This window comes from Artemia franciscana, chromosome 18 (assembly GCF_032884065.1).
Source record: "Artemia franciscana chromosome 18, ASM3288406v1, whole genome shotgun sequence".
NCBI classification, from domain to species: domain Eukaryota; kingdom Metazoa; phylum Arthropoda; class Branchiopoda; order Anostraca; family Artemiidae; genus Artemia; species Artemia franciscana.
In genome coordinates this window covers 3199052-3218805 of record NC_088880.1, presented here as the reverse complement: position 1 = coordinate 3218805, position 19754 = coordinate 3199052, and the positions used below count along the sequence as shown (strand labels likewise).

General features: G+C 35.5%; 1 protein-coding gene across 1 annotated transcript in view; it reads left to right on the top strand.

Annotated features, from left to right (window-relative positions):
• LOC136038982 (uncharacterized) overlaps window positions 1–14152 on the top strand; it is a 50929-nt gene extending 36777 nt beyond the window's left edge. Inside the window, exon 3 of the mRNA XM_065722501.1 lies at window positions 13942–14152. Within this exon, the coding sequence (XP_065578573.1) occupies window positions 13942–14152 (211 nt within the window). The remainder of the gene's footprint in view (window positions 1–13941) is intronic.
• Window positions 14153–19754: the final 5602 nt, after the last annotated feature.

Sequence of the window (19754 nt, the reverse complement as noted above, 5' to 3'; positions counted from 1 at the left end):
GCCCCCTCCCACGCTAATTATTTTCCCATAGTCAACGGATCAAAATTCTGATATAGCCATTTTATTCAGCTTAGTAGAAAAACCTTGTAACTATGTCTTTGGGAACTACTTACACCCCACAGTCCCCGTGGGAGGGGTTACAAGGTCAAAACTTTGACCAGTGCTTACATGTAGTAATGGCTATTGGGAAGATTACAGGCGTTTTCAGGAGTATTTTTTGGTTGGAGGCAGGGGTTGAGAAGAGGCAGATATGCTGGGGGAGCTTTCCATCGAGGAATTTGTCATGGGGGAAGAGAATTTCGACGAAGGGAGCGCAGGATTTACTAGCATTACTTAAAAAAAAGAAAAAAGAAATGTGAAAAAGTTTTTTTTTCTGCTGGAAGTAAGCAGCAGCATTAAAACTTAAAACGAACATATATTATTACCCGTATGGGGGGCTCACCTCTTCCTAAAACCTCGCTCTTTACGCTAAAGTATATTTAGTAATTTCAACTATTTATTCTGCGGCTTTTGTGATTCAGGGGTCATTCTTAATGAATTGGGACAAAATTTAAGCTTTAGTGTAAAGAGCGAGGTACTGACGAGGGGGTGAACCCCTCATATATGCAATAAAAACATGAGAATACAAAATTTCTTTGCGGAAGCTAATTTATAAGTTACGTGTATCTTTTACTTATAAAAAGCTTCGTAAAAAATTAAAAGTTCTAGTTGCCTTTTTAATTAACTGAAAATCGGAGTGCAACTAAGCTTCCTCCCCCGCTCTTTTTTCTCAAAATAATTTGATCAAAATTATGAGAAAGCCATTTAGCCAAAAAAAAAATATACAAATTTCGTTTTAATTATTCCTCTGCGGAGAGCCAAAATCAAAACAGGCATTGATTCAAAAAGGTTCAGAAATTAAATAAAAAAAAAGGGTTTTTTAAATGAAATTAAGGAGCGACATTAAAACTTAAAACGAAAAGAAATTACTCCGTATATGAAAGGGGCTTTTCCAAATCAACGCCCCGCTCTTTACGCTAAAGTTTTTTACTGTTTTAAAATGTAGAATTAGTGTGTCGACTGACGTCATGTTTGTCGACTGACGAAATTAGAGACCGGGAAATCGGGACACAAATGACGACCGGGACAAAGGGAAACAACAACAACGGGGACGCCGGGGGAGCACAGGGGGATACATAAATGACGACGGGGACACAGGGAATGTTCGATTAGCAATCACCATCAACAAAGCTCAAGGGCAATCATTAGAATAATGAGGTATAGATCTGCATACAGATTGTTTTTCCCATGGACAATTATATGTTGCATGTTCAAGAGTCGGTAAACCTGACAATCTATTTATATGCACAGACAATGGGACAGCCAAGAATGTTGTATATTCGCAGGTTTTATGTAGTTAAAAATATATATACATCTATCTTTATTCACAGGTGGGACACAGGGACACAACTACAATGGTGCGTAACCAATATGGCACGTAACGACTTACGCGCGTGGGGGACTTTGGGGGGGGGGCGAAGCGCCCCCACCAACTAGGTGTTGGGATGGCGCGAAGCGCCACCCTAACAGCTAGTATATATATATATAAAAATAAGTTGTCTGTGTGTCTGTGTGTCGAGTGACGTCATGAAATCAGGTCGTCATGTCGTCATTATGACGATGATGTCATTAAAGGTATTTAAGACATTCGTTCACGGAAAAATGTTTAATTGTAAAATGACTGAAGAACCTACAATGTCAACAGCCGAGAAAGCTGCTCAAAGAGTCTATGCCAAAAAACTTGCTCCTGATAGAGAAAGTAAAAAAAGAAAGCGTGCCGAGGAATCACAAGAGCACCGGGACACCAGACTTGCTGCTAAAAGAGAAAGAGAAAAAAGAAGCCTAAAAGTATTTAAGAAAATCGTTCAAAGACAAATTTTTAATTATAAGAAGATCGTGGACGGAAAAATGTTTATTGTAAAATGACTGAAGAACCTACAATGGCAACAGCCGAGGAAGCTGCTCAAAGAGTCTATGCCAATAAACTTGCGGCTGATAGAGAAAGTAAAAAAAGAAAGCGTGCTGAGGAATCACAAGAACAGCAAGAAAACAGGCTTGCGGCTAAGAACGCAAAACCGCGCAGTTAGATGAAAATCCACCTGGACAGCGAGAGTCAAAACATATCAAAACTGAAAATGATAGCGATGATGATTGGATTTGGGATTTTGACTTGGATAAGGTCATCAATGCCTACCAGATTTTAGTTAAAAAACAAAGGTTCGGCGATATGTATTTCATAGTGACGCTGAAAAATAAAGAAGAAAAAGAAAACTGAAAAAAGAAAAAAGGTAAAAAACTAAAAAAAAAACTAAAAAGAAAAAACACTCAAAGAGAAATTACAGACTGGGATACCGGGACACAAATGACAACCGGGACACAGGGAATATAAATGACGACCAGGACACAGGTATTTAAGAATATCGTTCAAAGACAAATTTTTAATTGTAAGAAGATCGTTGAAAGAGAAATTTCTAATTGTAAAATGACTGAAGAACCTACAATGGCAACACCCGAGGAAGCTGCTCAAAACGAATGTATTCAAGCCGAAGTTGCTGAGTTGGTAAAGCGTTATGTTTCAGGTTCTAGGTCCGAGAGGCTCCAGGTTTGAACGTTGGCTTTAGCAATAATACAAAAGAAGAAAAACTAAAAAAGGTAAAAACTACAAAAAAACTAAAAAGAAAATACTAAAAAAAACTAAAAAAGCCAAAAAACTAAAAAAAAACAAAAAGGTAAAAAACTAAAAACTAAAAAAAAATAAAAAAAACTAAAAAAAGGTAAAAACTACAAAAAAAACTAAAAAGAAAAAAAAACTAAAAAAAAGTAAAAACTGAAGAAGAAAAAAAAAACTAAATAAAGAAAAAAAATCAAAAATAAAGGAGAAAAAGAAAACCAAAAGCCGGGACACAGGGAATATGAATGACGACCGGGACACTCAAAGAGAAATTACATACTGGGGCACTGGGACACAAATAACGACCGGGAGATATAAATGACGACCGGAACACTCAAAGATAAATTACAGACCGGGACATCGGGACACAAATGACGACCGGGACACAGGGAATATAAATGACGAACGGGGCACTCAAAGAGAAATTAGAGACTGGGACACTGGGACACAAACAGGTTCTATGTCCGAGAAGCTCCAGGTTTGAACCTTGGCTTTAGCATTAATACAAAAGAAGAAGAAAACTTAAAAAAGGTAAAAACTACAAAAAAAAAACTAAAAAGAAAATACTAAAAAAACTAAAAAGCTAAAAAACTAAAAAAACAAAACAAAAAAAGGTAAAAAACTAAAAACTAAAAAAGAAAAAACCTAAAAAGAACTACAAAAAAGGTAAAAACTACAAAAAAAACTAAAAAGAAAAAAAACTAAAAACTAATAAAAAAACTAAAAAAACTAAAAACTGAAAAAGAAAAAAAACTAAAAAAAGGAAAAAACTGAAAAATAAAGGAGAAAAAGAAAACTAAAAGCCGGGACACAGGGAATATAAATGATGACCGGGAAACTCAAAGAGAAATTACAGACTGGGGCACTGGGACACAAATAACGACCGGGAGATATAAATGACGACCGGGACACTCAAAGATAAATTACAGACCGGGACACCGGGGCATAAATGACGACTGGGACACAGGGAATATAAATGACGAACGGGGCACTCAAAGAGAAATTAGAGACTGGTACACTGGGACACAAACAGGTTCTAGGTCCGAGAAGCTCCAGGGTTGAATCTTGGCTTTAGCATTAATACAAAAGAAGAAAAAAAACTAAAAAAGGATAAAAACTACTAAAAAAACTAAAAAGTTAAAAAACTAAAAAAACAAAAAAAAGGTAAAAAACTACTCAAAGAAGCACAGGGAATATAATTGACGAACGGGGCGCTCAAAGAGAAACTACAGAATGGGACACAAATGATGACCGGGATACTGGGAATATAAATGACGACCGGGACACAGGGAATGTTCGATTAGTAATCACCATCAACAAAGCTCAAGGGCAATCATTAGAATAATGAGGTATAGATCTGAATATGGATTGAATTTCCCATGGATAATTTTATGTTGCATGTTCAAGAGTTGGTAAACCTGACAATCTATTTATATGCACAGACATTGGGACATCGAAAAATGTTGTATATTCGCAAGTTTTACGTAGGTAAAAACATATATATCTATAACGAAAAGAGAAATCTTTTTTCTTTTATCTATATTCACATGTGGGACACAGGGACAAAACTACAATGGTGCGTAACTAATATGGCGCGTTACGACTTACGCGCGCGGGGGGGGGGGCGCGAAGCGCCCCCACCAACTAGGTGTTGGAGTGGCGCGAAGCGCCACCCCAACAGGTAGTAATCTATATATAAATATATATATATATAAATAAGTTGTCTTTGTTTCTGTCGAGTGACGTCATGTTTGTGTGTCGACTGACGAAATTACAGACCGGGACATCGGGACACAAATGACGACCGGGACACCGGGACATAGGGAATTTAAATGACGACATATACGAAGTAAATTTTTGTTCGTTTTAAGTTTTAATGCCGCTCCTTGCTTTCCGTTAAAAAAAACTTGTTTTTTTTATTTAATTTCTGAACTTTTTGAATCAATGCATGTTTTGATTTTGGCTCTCCGCAGATGAATAATTAGAACGAAATTTGCAAATTTATTTTTTGGCTAAATGGCTTTCTCATAGTTTTGATCGAATGATTTTAAGAAAAAAGGAGCGGGGGAGGAGGCCTATTTGCCATCCGATTTTTTGGTTACTTAAAAAGGTCACTAGAACTTTTAATTTTTTACGAATGTTTTTATTAGTAAAAGATATACGTAACTTACAAATTAGCTTACGTAACGAACTTCTGTACTCTCATGTTTGTATTACGTATATGAGGGAGTTCAACCCCTCGTCAATACCTCGCTCTTTACACTAAAATTTTAATTTTGTCCCAGTTTCTTCAGAATGACCCCTGAATCACAAAAGCTGTAGAATAAATAGTTGAAATTACTAAAAATAATTTAGCGTGAAGAGCGGGGTATTAGGAGGAGGTAAGCCCATCTTATGTGTAATAATTTCTGTTCGTTTTAAGTTTAAATGCTTCTCCCTACTCTCAGTTGAAAAAACTTTTTCATATTTATTTTTTCATTGTTTTTTTTTAACTAATGCTGGAAATTCCTGCGCTCCCTTCATGAAAATTTTCTTCCCCCATGACAAATTCCTCCAAGGAAAGTTCACCCAAAATAACACTCTCTTCTCAACCCCCCCACCCCAACCTAAAAATTCCCTTGAAAATGTCTGTGCCCTTCCAAATAACCGTTACTATATGTAAGCACTGGTCAAAGTTTGTAACTTGTAGCCCCTCCCAAGGGGACTGTGGGGGAGTAAGTCGTACCCAAAGACATATTTATAAGGTTTTTCGACAACACTGAATAAAATTTCTATGTTAGAATTTGGATCTGGTGACTTTGGGAAAATAATTAGCGTGAGAGGGGGCCTAGGTGGCCTCCAACTTTATTGGTCACATAAAAAGGGCACTAGGACTTCTAATTTTCATTAGAATGAGTCCACTCGCAAGATTTTGGGACCACTGGGTCGATACGATCACCCCTGAAAAAAAAAAAACAAAAAAAAAACAACAAACAAACAAACAAATAAACACACATCCGTGGTCTGCCTTCTGGCAAAAAATACAAAATTCTACATTTTTGTAGGTAGGAGCTTCAAAGTTTTAAAATAGGGTTGTCTAATACTCAGCTGATGGTGTGATTTTCGTTAAGGTTCTATAACTTCTAGGGGTTGTTTCTCCTTTTTTTCTAAAATAAGGTAAATTTTCTCCTAACTTTTGATGGGTGAGGCTAAACTTGATGAAACTTATATATTTAAAATAAGCATTAAAATGTGATTCTTTTGATGCAGCTATTAGTATAAAAATTTCATTTTTAGGAGTTTTGGTTACTATTGAGCCGGGTCGCTCTTTAGTTTGGTCGTTACTTTCATATTTTCTCGTTACTAGATGTCTTAAATAATTCAATGCTGGTTAGTGATATTCGTGATAATTTTTTCGTTATTTTCTGATCAAGAAGGCTGATAAGGATTTAACTGTGGTTTTAATTTACCCGTCCCCTAGAAGAACTATTCCCTTTTTTATGAAAATTGTGGATGAAGGTTTTGGACTTAGTCCAAAACCATTCCTGTGAACTAATCACTATAGGGATTTTAACCTCAACCTGCTGGATTCCTTCGGGCTCTCTTCGGAGCTGGCTCTCTAGGCTTTCTTAGGGAACTCTGATTCATGGCTTTGGCTCTCTTCGGGAACTCCACCTTTAGTTTGCGTACCAGACCAAGTTACTGAGACGTATGTGTCTCTTATTAATAATACTTTTCCGTCACTAGATGTCTTAGATAATTCGGTTTTGGTTAGTGATATTTCTGATAATTTTTTTGTTTTTTTTCTGATATTAAATACCGATCAAGTGCAGCGTATAGCATCGCCATCTAATCCTCCCTTTTTCGCTTTGTTGATACTGAGCTGAGTCTACTAACTTATTGTCTGACTGATCAGCCGTGGGATAATTTGGTTTATTATAACTGCTCTTTTGATTTCTTTTGCAAAATTTGTATATTAATTTGCATATTAATTTTCCATTTAAAAAAGAAATCAAATTTCCATTTCCATTTTCCATTCTAAAGGTGATTCTCGGAGTAATCCTGCTAATTATATTCCAATTTTTCTCCTATATGTTTTCAACGAAATTTTTGAGAATGTTGGTTAAAATACTTGTTTTTATTATTTAACTTCTCAACGTTTTTGAATTAATACAGGTTTTGATTTTGGCTCACCGTACATGAACAATTATAACGAAATTTGTATATTCATTTTACTTTTTTTTGGCTAAATGGCTTTCTGAAAGTTTTGATTGGAAGATTTTGAGAAAAAATGAGGCGGGAGAGGGGGGGGGGTCTATTTTTTTGGCTACTTAAAAAGGCCACTAGAACTTCTAATTTATTTACGAACGTTTTTATTAGTAATCAATATACGTAACTTATTAATTTCTCAGGCTCTTAACTTTTGATGGGTAAGATCAAGCTTGAGGAAATTTATACAGTTAAATTCAGCATAAAAATTTAATTCTTCTGATGTATATATTTCGTTCTTTAGAGTTTCGATTACTATTGGGCCGGTTCATTCCTTACTACAGTTGGTTACCACGAACCGTTTGAAACTAACACATTGCATTATGAAATAAATAAAAACAAGAGCTAAGAGTTCATATGGCATATGTGAAGAGGCAAGAAGAGCTATGAGCCAAGAGATCGTATGGTATGAGCTCTAGCAAAATTCTATGAATCAACAGATTGATTTAAAAGGGAAATAAGAGGCTTGATGTCGGTCAGGATTTAAAATAAGAGCTCTGAGTCACGACGTCCTTCCAAATATCAAAATCCATTAAGATCCAATCACCCACTCGTATGTTATAAATACCTAATTTTTTCTAATTTTTCCTCTCCCTTTAGCCCCCCAGATGGTCGTATCTGGGAAAACGACTTTACTAAGTCAATTTGTGCAGCTCCCTGACACGCCTACCAATTTTCATCGTCCTAGCACGTCCAGAAGCACAAAACTCGCCAAATCACTGAGCCCCCTCCCCCCAACTCAACCAAAGAGAGTGAATCCAGTACGGTTCCGTCAATCACGTATCAAGGACATTTGCTTATTCTATCCACCAAGCTTCATCCCGATTCCTCCACTCCAAGTGTTTTCCAAGATTTCCCCCTCCAACTCCCCCAATGTCAAAAGATCTGGTCGGGATTTGAAATAAGAGCTCTGAGACATGAATTTCTTTTAAATATCAAATTTCATTAAGATCCGATCACCTATTCGTAAAATAAAAATACCCCAATTTTCACGTTTTCCAAGAATTTCGGTTTCCCCCTCCAACTCCCCCAATGTCACAGGATCTGGTCGGAATTTAAAATAAGAGCTTTAAAGCGCAAGACCCTTCTAAATATCAAATTTCATTAAGATCTGGTCACCTTTTCGCTGGATCCGGTTGCGATTTTAAAATAAGAGATGTGAGTCACTTCTAAATATGAAGTTTCATGAACATCCGATCACTCCTTCGTAAGTTAAAAATACGTAATTTTTTCTAATTTTTCAGAATTAACTCCCCCCCCTCAATAGAGCGGATCCGTTCCACTTATGTAAATCATGTATCTAAGACTTCTTCTTATTTTTCCCACCGAGTTTCATCCCGATCCCTCCACTCTAAGTGTTTTCCAAGTTTTAGGTTTCCCCCTCCCAACTTCCCCCCCAATGTCACCAGATCCGGTCGGGATATAAAATAAGAGCTATGAGACACAATATCCTTCTAAATATCAAATTTCATTGAGATCCGATTACCTGTTCGTAAGTTAAAAGTACCGCATTTTTTCTAGTTTTTCAGAATTAGCCCCCCCCCCCAACTACACCAAAGAGAGCGGATCCGTTCCGGTTATGTCAATTATGTATCTAGGACTTGTGCTTATTTGTCCCACCAAGTTTCATCCCGGTCCCTCCACTCTAAGTGTTTTCCAAGATTCTGGGTTTCCCCCTCCCACCTTCCCCCCCCCCCATTGTCACCAGATCTGTTCGGGATTTAAAATAACAGCACTGAGACACGATATCCTTCCAAAGATCAAATTTCATTAAGATCTGATCAACCGTTCGTAAGTTAAAAATACTTCAATTTTTCTATTTTTTCAGAATTAACGGGCCCCCACTCCTTGGTTAATACCAAGTGCCATAAAAACAAGTTTTTTTTAACTGTAAGTAAGGAGTGACATTAAAACTTAAAACAAACAGAAATTACTCCGTATATGAAATGGGTTGTCCCCTCCTCAACGCCTCGCTCTTTACTCTAAAGTTAGACTCTTTGCCACAATTCTACTTTTTAAAACAATTAAAAGCTTTAGCGTAAAGAGCGAGGCATTGAACAGGGGACAACCCATTTCTTATAAGGAGTAATTTCTGTTCGTTTTAAGTTTTAATGTCGCTCCTTACGTACAGTTGAAAAAAAACAAGTTTTTTTTTATTTGATTTCTGAACGTTTTTGAATTAATGCATGTTTGATTTTGGCTCTCCACACATAAATTATTAAAATGAAATTTGTAAACTAATTCCTTTTTTGGCTAAATGGCTTTCTATTAGTTTTGATCAGACGATTTTGAGAAATAAGGGGTGGGGAAGGAGGCCCAGTTGCCCTCCAATTTTTCGGTTACATAAAAAGGCAACTATAACTTTTAATTTTTAACGAACGTTTCTATTAGTAAAAAATATACGTAATTTAAGAATTAACTTACGTAACAAACTTTTATATTCTTATATTTTTACTAGTTGGTGGGGGCGCTTCGCGCCCCCCCCCAAGCCCCCCCGCGCGCGTAAGTCGTTACGCGCCATAATAGTTACGCGCCATTGTAGTTGTGTCCCTATGTCCCACCTGTGAATATAGATATATATATATATATATGGTTTTAACTACGTAAAACTTGCGAATATACAACATTCTTTGCTGTCCCATTGTCTTTGCATATAAATAGATTGTCAGGTTATCCCCCTGTTTCCCCCGGTGTCCCCGTTGTAGTTGTGTCCCTGTGTCCCGGTCGTCATTTATATTCCCTGTGTCCCGGGTCCCGGTCATCATTTGTATCCCGGTGTCCCGGTCTGTATATACATTCGTTTTTTAGTTTTGTTTTTCTCCTTTATTTTTTTCCTTTTTTTTTCTTTTTTAGCTTATTTAGATTTTTAGATTTTTTAGTTTTTTTTATTAGTTTTTAGTTTTTATTTCTTTTTAGTTTTTTTGTCCCGGTCGTCATTTATATCCCCCTGTTTCCCCCGGTGTCCCCGTTGTAGTTGTGTCCCTGTGTCCCGGTCGTTATTTATATTCCCTGTGTCCCGGTCGTCATTTGTATCCCGGTGTACCGGTCTGTATATACATTCGTTTTTTAGTTTTGTTTTTCTCCTTTATTTTTTTCCTTTTTTTTTCTTTTTTAGTTTATTTAGATTTTTAGATTTTTTAGTTTTTTTATTAGTTTTTAGTTTTTTTTTCTTTTTAGTTTTTTTGTAGTTTTTACCTTCTTTTTAGTTTTGTTAATTTTTTTTTTTACTTGTGTCCTGGTCGTCATTTATACTCCCTGTGTCCCGGTGCTTTGTTGATTGCTAATCGAACATTCCTTTTGTCCTGGTCGCTTTCTCTTTGAGTGTCGTCATTTATTTTTTTCTTTTTTAGTTCTTTTAGTTTTTACCTTTTTTAGTTTTTTTTTAGTTTTTAGTTTTTTTAGTTTTTTACCTTTTTTTAGTTTTTTTAGTTTTTTAGCTTTTTTATTTTTTTTATTAGTTTTTAGTTTTTTTGTAGTTTTTGCCTTTTTTTTTAGTTTTTTGTCCTGGTCGCTTTCTCTTTGAGTGTCGTCATTTATTAGTTTTTTCCTTTTTTTTTTTAGTTTTTTATTGGTTTTTACCTTTATTTTAGCTTATTTTTCAGTTTTTTCCTTTTTTTTAGTTTTTTTTTATTTTTTATTTTTTTTAGTTTTTTACCTTTTTTTAGTTTTTTTAGTTTTTTTAGTTTTTTAGCTTTTTTACTTTTTTTATTAGTTTTTAGTTTTTTTTTTGTAGTTTTTGCCTTTTTTAGTTTTTTCAGTTTTTTTTTTTAGTTTTTTATTGGTTTTTACCTTTATAGTTTTTTTAGTTTTTTAGCTTTTTTATTTTTTTTATTAGTTTTTAGTTTTTTTTGTAGTTTTTGCCTTTTTTTAGTTTTTTCAGTTTTGACGTCACCTAATCCAGTTTTTTCAGGTGACGTCACCTGACACATCCATCCACACATCCATCCACACATCCACAGACAGACAACTTATACTAATATATGTTCTAATATATGTATATGTATATAATATATGTTCTAATATATATGTTCTAAAAATACTTTAGCATAAAAAGGGTGGTATTTATCTTCTCCTAAATATCTCGCTCTTTAAGCTAAAGTATTTTTAGAACCCCTCATATGCGTAATAATCTCTGTTCGTTTTAAGGTTCAATGCTACTCCTTACTTTCAATTGAAAAAACTGTTTCATGTTTATTTTTTCATTGTTTTTCTTATAGTAGTTTAGAAAATCCAGCGCCCTTTTCATTGAATTTCTCTTCCCCCATGACATATTTCTCCAAGGAAATATCCTCCCACATAGCCCCATCCCCTCAGCCCCACCCCCAAAACCAAAAAAAGCTCCCTGAAAACGTCTGTACACTTCCCAATAGCCATTAGTATATGTAAACACTTTTCAAAGTTTGTAATTTGCGGCCCCTCCTCCAGGGACTGTGGGGGAGTAAGTCATTCCCAAAGACATAGTTATTATGGTTTTTGACTATGTGGAACACAATGGCTATCTCACAATTTTGATCCGTTGGCTTTGGAGAAAAAATTAGTGTGGGAGGGGGCCTAGGTGCCCTCCAATTTTTTGGTTACTTAAAAAGGGCACTAGAACTTTTCATTTCCGTTAGAATGAGCCCTCAAGCGACATTCTAGGACCACTTGGTCGATACGATGACCAATGGGGAAAAGAAAAAAAAGAAAAAAAAATAAACACGCACCTGTGATTTGTCTTCTGGCAAAAAATACGAAATTCCACATTTTTGTTGATAGGAGCTTGAAAATTTTGCTATAGGGTTACGCCGAATGCGATGGTGTGATTGCCGTTAAGATTCTATGAGTTTCGTTTACTATTGAGCCGGGTCACTCCTTACTACAGTTCGTTACCACGAACTGTCTGATCAAATACTTCTTCTTGAATCATATCTTTCTGGTAGGCTTATATCAATAGATCTGCGTTTCCGGAGACGTTCTAAGGTAGACTATGGTGTCTCTCAGGGATATATTTTTGGCCCCATTTTATTTCTGATTTACGTTAATGATCGGATTCCGGTATTCAAAAAAACCAGGCCTCTAGCAAGCTGCAAGCTATATCACCTTGATTTTCCTTCGTCCGACTAACTGTTAAATAAATAAAAATACATTTCTGTGATCCGGTTTGAAAAATCCACTATGGGGCGAAGAAAATTCAGCTACGGGATTTTGAAGTTGTGTTCTTGCAAAAGCGTATTGGAATTTTATTATTTTATTTTCCTCATTTGTAAAGTGAGACAAAATTTTCCGATCAGAACAAACTCGATTTTTTTTTTCACAAGGGAAGAGTTGCAGTGACAGTTCCACCATTTTTTCTGAGAAAGATGAGCCTTTACTTTTTAAGGCTAACAGCCATATTTGCCCGAAATTGCGGTAAAATACCAAAAATCCAAAGTCAAGTTCTTGCAAACAAAGATGGATTTCAGTCTAAAAATTGAAATATTGCCTATGGTAGAGTGCAACAAGGCTTCAACGTATAACATCTTTATTGTTATTTTTCCCCGGAACCACTTCGTATGAGAGGGCTGGTTTTAGATTCCTTGGATAGGACTTATTTGATTGGAATATAGAAGTTCTAGTGTCCTTTTAAGGGTCAAGAGAGAATGGAGGGCAATCAGCCCTCACCCCAGGCCTTTTTCCAAAAGATATCTTACCAAATTTTTTATTGCGATTTTTTCAAAATAGGCTAAAAATGAAAAAGTTTTGCCCCTGGGGATGATATGATTCCCATATACCCTGGGGCTAGGGCTTCTAGTAATAAAAATTGCCCTTTTTTGAACACAGGGCTGCTTTTAGGAAGGGTTGTTGATCCTGGGTCTCCATAAAGCTGTTGGATGTTAAAGCTAAAAATGTCAGGAAATGTTATGCGGATGTTGAACAAAAGTAAAACAAACAAAGTCCACGCTGGTTGTCAAGAAGGCAGATAAGCAATAGCACATGAATATCTAAAGGTATTAAGTTGAAAATTTCAGGGCATTTGAGAGGAAATTTTAAAAAGGGTTCGGACGGCAACCAGCTCACCTGTCCTCTCCTCTTTTTATATCCCCCTCAAAACTGATCAACATTTTGGGATGACCATTTTTTCAAAATATTGATAACTATACCACTTGGGATAACAAGACCCAACACAGACCTTACGGAGAAAGTTTCAAGTTATGTAGGGATCCCACTGCTCACATATAGGGCTTATTATTAGTAAAGGGGGTGAGTTTTGACCCTGGATGAGTCTGAAAAGACTAAGACTGTGAAGGTGAGAATCTAGGGAAATCTGACAGAAGTATTAAATCAAACCAATTATAAAAAAAAAATACTATATGTTTCCAAAGGGCATGTTGCAAAGGGTATCAAAAAGGCAAATCTGCAACATCTCCGTGACCATCGAGGGTATTATGAAAATTTCAAAGCAGGATGTTAAGAAGGCTATTGAAAAGTGATTGGAGATTAATCTACCCCATGTCTTGAACCTTTTAAGATCCAAGCTCCCAATACTTACCAAAATTGTGATATAGCTTTTTTGTTCAGAATAGTTGAAAGGTTCAGTCACAATTTTTCCGGGGATGAAATGAGCCCCGCCCCCGCAGCTCCTAGGATAGGACTTTAATTTATGGAATTTGCCCTTTTTACTTATAGAGTTTATTATTTAGAAATAAGTGAGAATTACGTGATTTTTTTTCTTAACAGAACTGGACTAATGTTATATATCGTTAAAATGACAGGTGCACTAAATAAGGGAGTAACTACAACAACTTGTGACTAAAACTACTTGTGCCCATAATTGACGCTGTTAGCGACTATGTTTGAGAGCTTATACTGCAAACACCTTTTTTTTGGATATAATCATTAATACAGTAAGACAATTGTCATTCTCTGGCTGGTCATTCTAGGTGTTAGTATCTAACCTTGCAAAACCTGTTTTCGCTTAAGATTATTGTTGATCACAAGGAATGATCTAACGTAATTCTAACTAGATCGCAATTATTGATTCATTTAATGATGGCGAGCGTCAGCAAAAAGGATTTTGAGGACTTCGAAGTTAGCATTAATGCCAAGCTGATGAAACTTGATAAACTTGATATAATTTTGGCAAACTCAAACGAATTGTCACTGAAGTTTGTGAGTTTGAAAGCTGATGAAGTCATAAAATCGGATGGAATAGAACGTGGCAAAAAGGATTCGTGAATTCGACAGTCAACTAAGCGCTCATAAGCCTTCCAGTGAATTACTGTCGAAAGAATTATTGCTAATTGATTTAGAAAGCAGAAGATAGAACTTCATCATTCATTGTCTACGAAATGAAAAAGGTGACTAAACCCTGGAATCTAACATGAAATCATGGATCAGTGATACTTTGGGCACTTCTAGCCCTATTACCATTGACAATTTGTTTAGACTGGGGTATAAAACAAGCAATAACATTACCACTAGTCGAGACTCATCGAAAACTGAGACGTTAAACCCAGATTTTCTTTCCCTTAGCAGTGACAGAGATGTGAAATCAATTATGCGTAATGTGGGGAAGCTTAAAGGTCCCGGAGTTCGCGGTGTGTCTGATCTTCCTCCCAAACTTAACGATGTCAGGAACGGCCTTCTTGCTAAAGCTAAGGGTCTGCGCGAAGCTGGAAAATGTGAGTCCTCCAGGATCAAATGAAAGGGAGCAGATCTATGGTTAGAAGTATGTCACCTGAACTCTTAAAAGTGGGTCAAATACGATGACCATCATGACGCTTAACAGTTATCAGCAAACTACAGTGACGATTATAATGCTTATTTTTAATGACTATTATTCCTTTTAAGTGACAACAGTTGAAAGTTTTTATTTATTTTTTTTTTTGATGGGATTTTGCCGAGATAAGTGATGGTTTTTGCTGTTAGTTTGGGTGACATACTACTTTGTAGAGAAAATATATATATTATTTTTATTTTTTTTTTCTTGGTCGTCATCATGGTTTGTTAAAAATCAAATACGATCCAGCCGTAATAATCATGGTCCTTGTTTTTTGTCTTTTCTTGTCTTCTCTTTTGTTCTTTTTGTTTTTTGTTGTAGATGTAGATCAGGTTCTTAAGTGTACAACTGTATTTTATTGCACAAAGTTATTAATTTTCCTTTCTTTGCCGTTTTGACTGCCCCGCTTGGGGGTGCGTCCAGCGATTATTTATCTACTAAAAATTAAGGTCTAAATTTACAAAACTCCAGGTTCATTTCGGTCAATATTTTGGAATTGTCGTGGTCTTGTGAGTAAAATGGATTTTCTATCGGCGTTTCTTCCCAGTCATGACATTTTGTTTATTGGGGTGTGTGAAACATTTTTGAGTGATAATCATTCTTCTTCAGTCAAATTCAGGGTTATAATTTTCACGAGTATCAAAAAATAAAGGAGGAATCGGGTTTTATGTACGTCATGATATTCATTCGTGAAATATAACAGATTTTGATGACTTATATGAGGAAATGAAAGTTGAATTTTTAATTTTACAGTTGAAAATACATAATGAGAATGTTGCGTGTTGCGTTTGTTATAAGCCCCTTCATTTATCACCTTCTTCTTTTTCGTCGTCACTCAGTACCTTCATGAAGCTAACATCATGCAAGTACAGAAGAGTAATTTTGATGGAAGACTGCAACACCAATTTGATTTATGATTAACATCAGGCAACAGATAAAGAAATGAATGAGTGTAGACTCAACAAAAATACGATAGATTTTCTATCGATGTGCCTGTCACATTATTTATTACCACTTTGTAGCATCACCTACAAGAGTAACCGCATCGTCGGCATCACTTATGTTTTTAACTACGTAAAACTTGCGAATATACAACATTCTTTGCTGTCCCATTGTCTGTGCATATAAATAGATTGTCAGGTTTACCGATTCTTGAACATGCAACATATAATTGTCCATGGGAAAACAATCCGTATTCAGATCTATACCTCATGATTGTAATGATTGCCCTTGAGCTTTGTTGATGGTGGTTGCTAATCGACCATTCCCTGTGTCGCCATCGTCATTTATATATCCCCCTGTGCCCCCGGCGTCCCCGTTGTAGTTGTGTTCCTGTGTCCCGGTCGTCATTTATATTCCCTGTGTCCCGGTCGTCATTTGTGTCCCGGTGTCCCGGTCTATATATACATTCGTTTTTGAATTGGTATATGATGAAATAAATTTTTGTGTTTTTCCCCCTTTTTTTCTTTTTAGTTTTTTTGGTTTTTACTTTTTTTATTTTTATTTTTAGTTTTTTTTTCTTTTTCCCTTTTAGTTTTTTTGTAGTTTTTACCTTTATAGTTTTTTTATTTTTTTTTTTAGTTTTTTAGTTTTGTTTTTCTCCTTTATTTTTCAGTTTTTTTCCTTTTTTTTCTTTTTTTTCTTTTTTAGTTTTTTTAAGTTTTTAGCTTTTTTAGATTTTTTATTAGTTTTTAGTTTTTTTTTCTTTTTAGTTTTTTGTAGTTTTTACCTTTTTTAGTTTTTTTTTTTACTTATGTCCTGGTTGTCATTTATATTCCCTGTGTCCCGGTCGTCATTTGTGTCCCGGTGCTTTGTTGATGGTGACTGCTAATCAAACATTCCTTGTGTCCCGGTCGCTCTCTTTTTGAGTGTCCCGGTCGTCATTTATATTCCCTATGTCCCGGTGTCCCGGTCGTCATTTGTGTCCCGGTCTGTAATTTCGTCAGTCGATAAACATGACGTCACTCGACACACAGACAACTTATTTTTATATATATAGATTTTGAGACAAATCTAATAAGGATAGTGTTGGTGGACTCTTTTGGTCATTTCATGTTGTTTTCTGAATTAAAAAGTGAGCTTAAACCGAACAAAATTTTTTTCCAAAAAGTCACGGTTACTTAATAAAAATACGCTACAGCTTTTAAAAGAAAGATTAACTAATATGAATGATAATGGACCTTTCGAATATGAGGATGTGAACCATGTTTTAGATTTATTTTTAAAGCATGTTTAAGGAAATATTAGTTGAAACACGCCCGGTGAAAAAGATTACTCTGGGACGTTATCAATCTTTTAATAAGCGATGGATAACCGAAAGCATACTACGATCTACAAAGTTTAAAAAGCAGTTATTCAGGAGGCAACTTAACTGTCCATCTGACGAAAATATTTCCGAATTTAAAAATGTATAAAAGTCAATGGTCAAAAATTCTTCGTTTGGAAAAGAGGAATTATTATGAACGAGAGTTTGAGAAAGTTCGTTTCTCTCCGAAAAAGACTTGGTTTCTAATTAACGAATGCCTTAGTAAAAGGAAGGACCAAAGTTTTCCAGATGAAATTTGCATGACTGAAAATCAAGTGCCTCTTAATGATAAGAAGGAAATAGCAGACGCCCTGAACCGGCATTTTGTAAAAATAGGGGAAAAAACAGCTGAGTCTGCTGCCTCACCAGGGTCAAGTAGTCAAAATAAAATGATTTTAGAAATTTCCTTCCACCATCACACAATAATTCAATATTTTTAACACCGGTTTCTGAACAAGAATTAAAGAATGTAGCTACTTTTTTGAAAAATGGTCATTCTGAGGACATTGATGGATAATCGATATTTCTGTTGAAAGAAGTACTGCCCAAATTTCGCACATTTTATGTCATATAATAAATGTGGCATTTAATAATGGGACGTTTCCTTCACTATTAAAAGATTCAAGAATATTTGCTCATTAGTAGGAGAGAAAACAAATCCATCAAATTATAGACCTATATCGCTCCTGTCGGCTTTTTCTACGTTGATTGAACGTTGTCTGTATAAAAGAATAGTGCATTTTTTAGATCATTTTGAAATGATAAATCACCTTCAGCTCGGATTTCGCAAATGTCACTCTACCGATCATGCGGTCCTATTACTAACACAGTATATCCATGATATTCTTGACCGTGGAGAAATTCGAGCTTCCATTTTTCTTGACATTAAAAAAACGTTTGATTCAATATCTCATGATATTTTAATGCATACGTTGGATCATTACGGTATAAGAGGGCCAGCAAAATCCCTAATAGCATCTTATATTAAGAGCCGTTTTCAGTATGTTGATGGAGGTGATGTTTCATCTGAAATGACTCGTCAATCTAATACCACTGGTGTCCTGCAAGGGTTAATACTTGGTCCCATACTTTTCTTAATTTACGTGAATGACCTGAATAATTCACTGAGAATATTTAGTTTAAATTTACAATTTGCGGACGACACTGCGTGTACTGCCGTAGGGAAAGATGTGAGCTGTTTGAAACGTGCATTGGAAGAAGCTTTCAACCATCTTCTATTGTGGCTTGAGTCAAATTACATAGCTCTTAACGATGATAAAACAAAATTCGTAGTTTTCTCGCGTTGTAACGCCGCAGTATCTGAGCTCCAACTAATTGAATCAAGTGATTCAAATTTAACGATTTCACGAGTAGCAACTATGCAATACCTCGGGGTCCTGCTTGACTCTAATCTATCATGGAAGCCTCATATATCTAATCTGTGGATGACATTGAGGAGAAATATAGGGATGATGCGAATAATCAGGTCATCCCTTCCCTTTGAAGCAATGAGATCACTTTATTATGCACTTATTCATTGTCATTTAATGTTTTCATCACTTTTTTATCTTAATACATTTAGTTCTCACATTTACGCCATTACATTTACGCCGTTATTTACGCCATTACGCCGTTACTTTTACGCCACTTCAGAGAAAACAGAATAAAGCTTAGCGGGTCCTTAAGAGCTACTTGCCGTCCCCTAAATTATTAAATAAAAAAAAACAAGTTTTTTTAACTGAAAGTAAGGAGCGACATTAAAACTTAAAACGAACAGAAATTACTTCGTATATGAAAGAGGCTGCTTCCTCATCAACGCCCCGCTCTTTACGCTAAAGTTTGACTCTGTCTATCAATTCTTCTTTTTAAAACAGTAAAAAACTTTAGCGTAAAGAGCGGGGCGTTGATGAGGAAGCAGCCTCTTTCATATACGAAGTAATTTCTGTTCGTTTTAAGTTTTAATGTCGCTCCTTACTTTCAGTTAAAAAAACTTGTTTTTTTTTTATTTAATTTCTGAACGTTTTTAAATCAATGCATGTTTTGATTTTGGCTCTCCGCAGAGGAATAATTAAAACGAAATTTGCATTTTTTTTTTTTTTTTTGGGCTAAATGGCTTTCTCATAATTTTGATCGAATGATTTTGAGAAAAAAAGAGCGGGGGAGGAAGCCTAGTTGCCCTCCGATTTTTTGGTTAATTAAAAAGGCAACTAGAACTTTTAATTTTTTCGAATATTTTTATTAGTAAGAGATTTACGTAACTTATAAATTAGCTTACGTAAAGAACTTTTGTATTCTCATATTTTTATTACATATCTGAGGGGGTTCGCCCCCTTGTCAGATCCTCACTCTTTACACTAAAGCTTAAATTTTGTCCCAATTCATTAAGAATGACCCCAGAATCACAAAAGCCGTAGAATAAATAGTTGAAATTACTAAAAATACTTTAACGTAAAGAGCGAGGTATTAGGAGGAGGTTAGCCCCTCAAATGGGTAGTAATTTCTGTTTGTTTTAAGTTTTAATGCTGTTCCTTACTTCCAGCTGAAAGTACTTTTTCATATTTATTTTTTCATTGTGTTTTTAAATAATGCTAGTAAATCCTGCGCTCCCTTCATGGAGATTGTCATCCCCCATGACAAATTATCGATGGAAAGTTCCCCCAGCATATCCCCCTCTTCTCAACCCCTCCCCCAACCAAAAAAATCCTCCTGAAAACGCCTGTACACTTCCCAATAACCATTACTATATGTAAGCC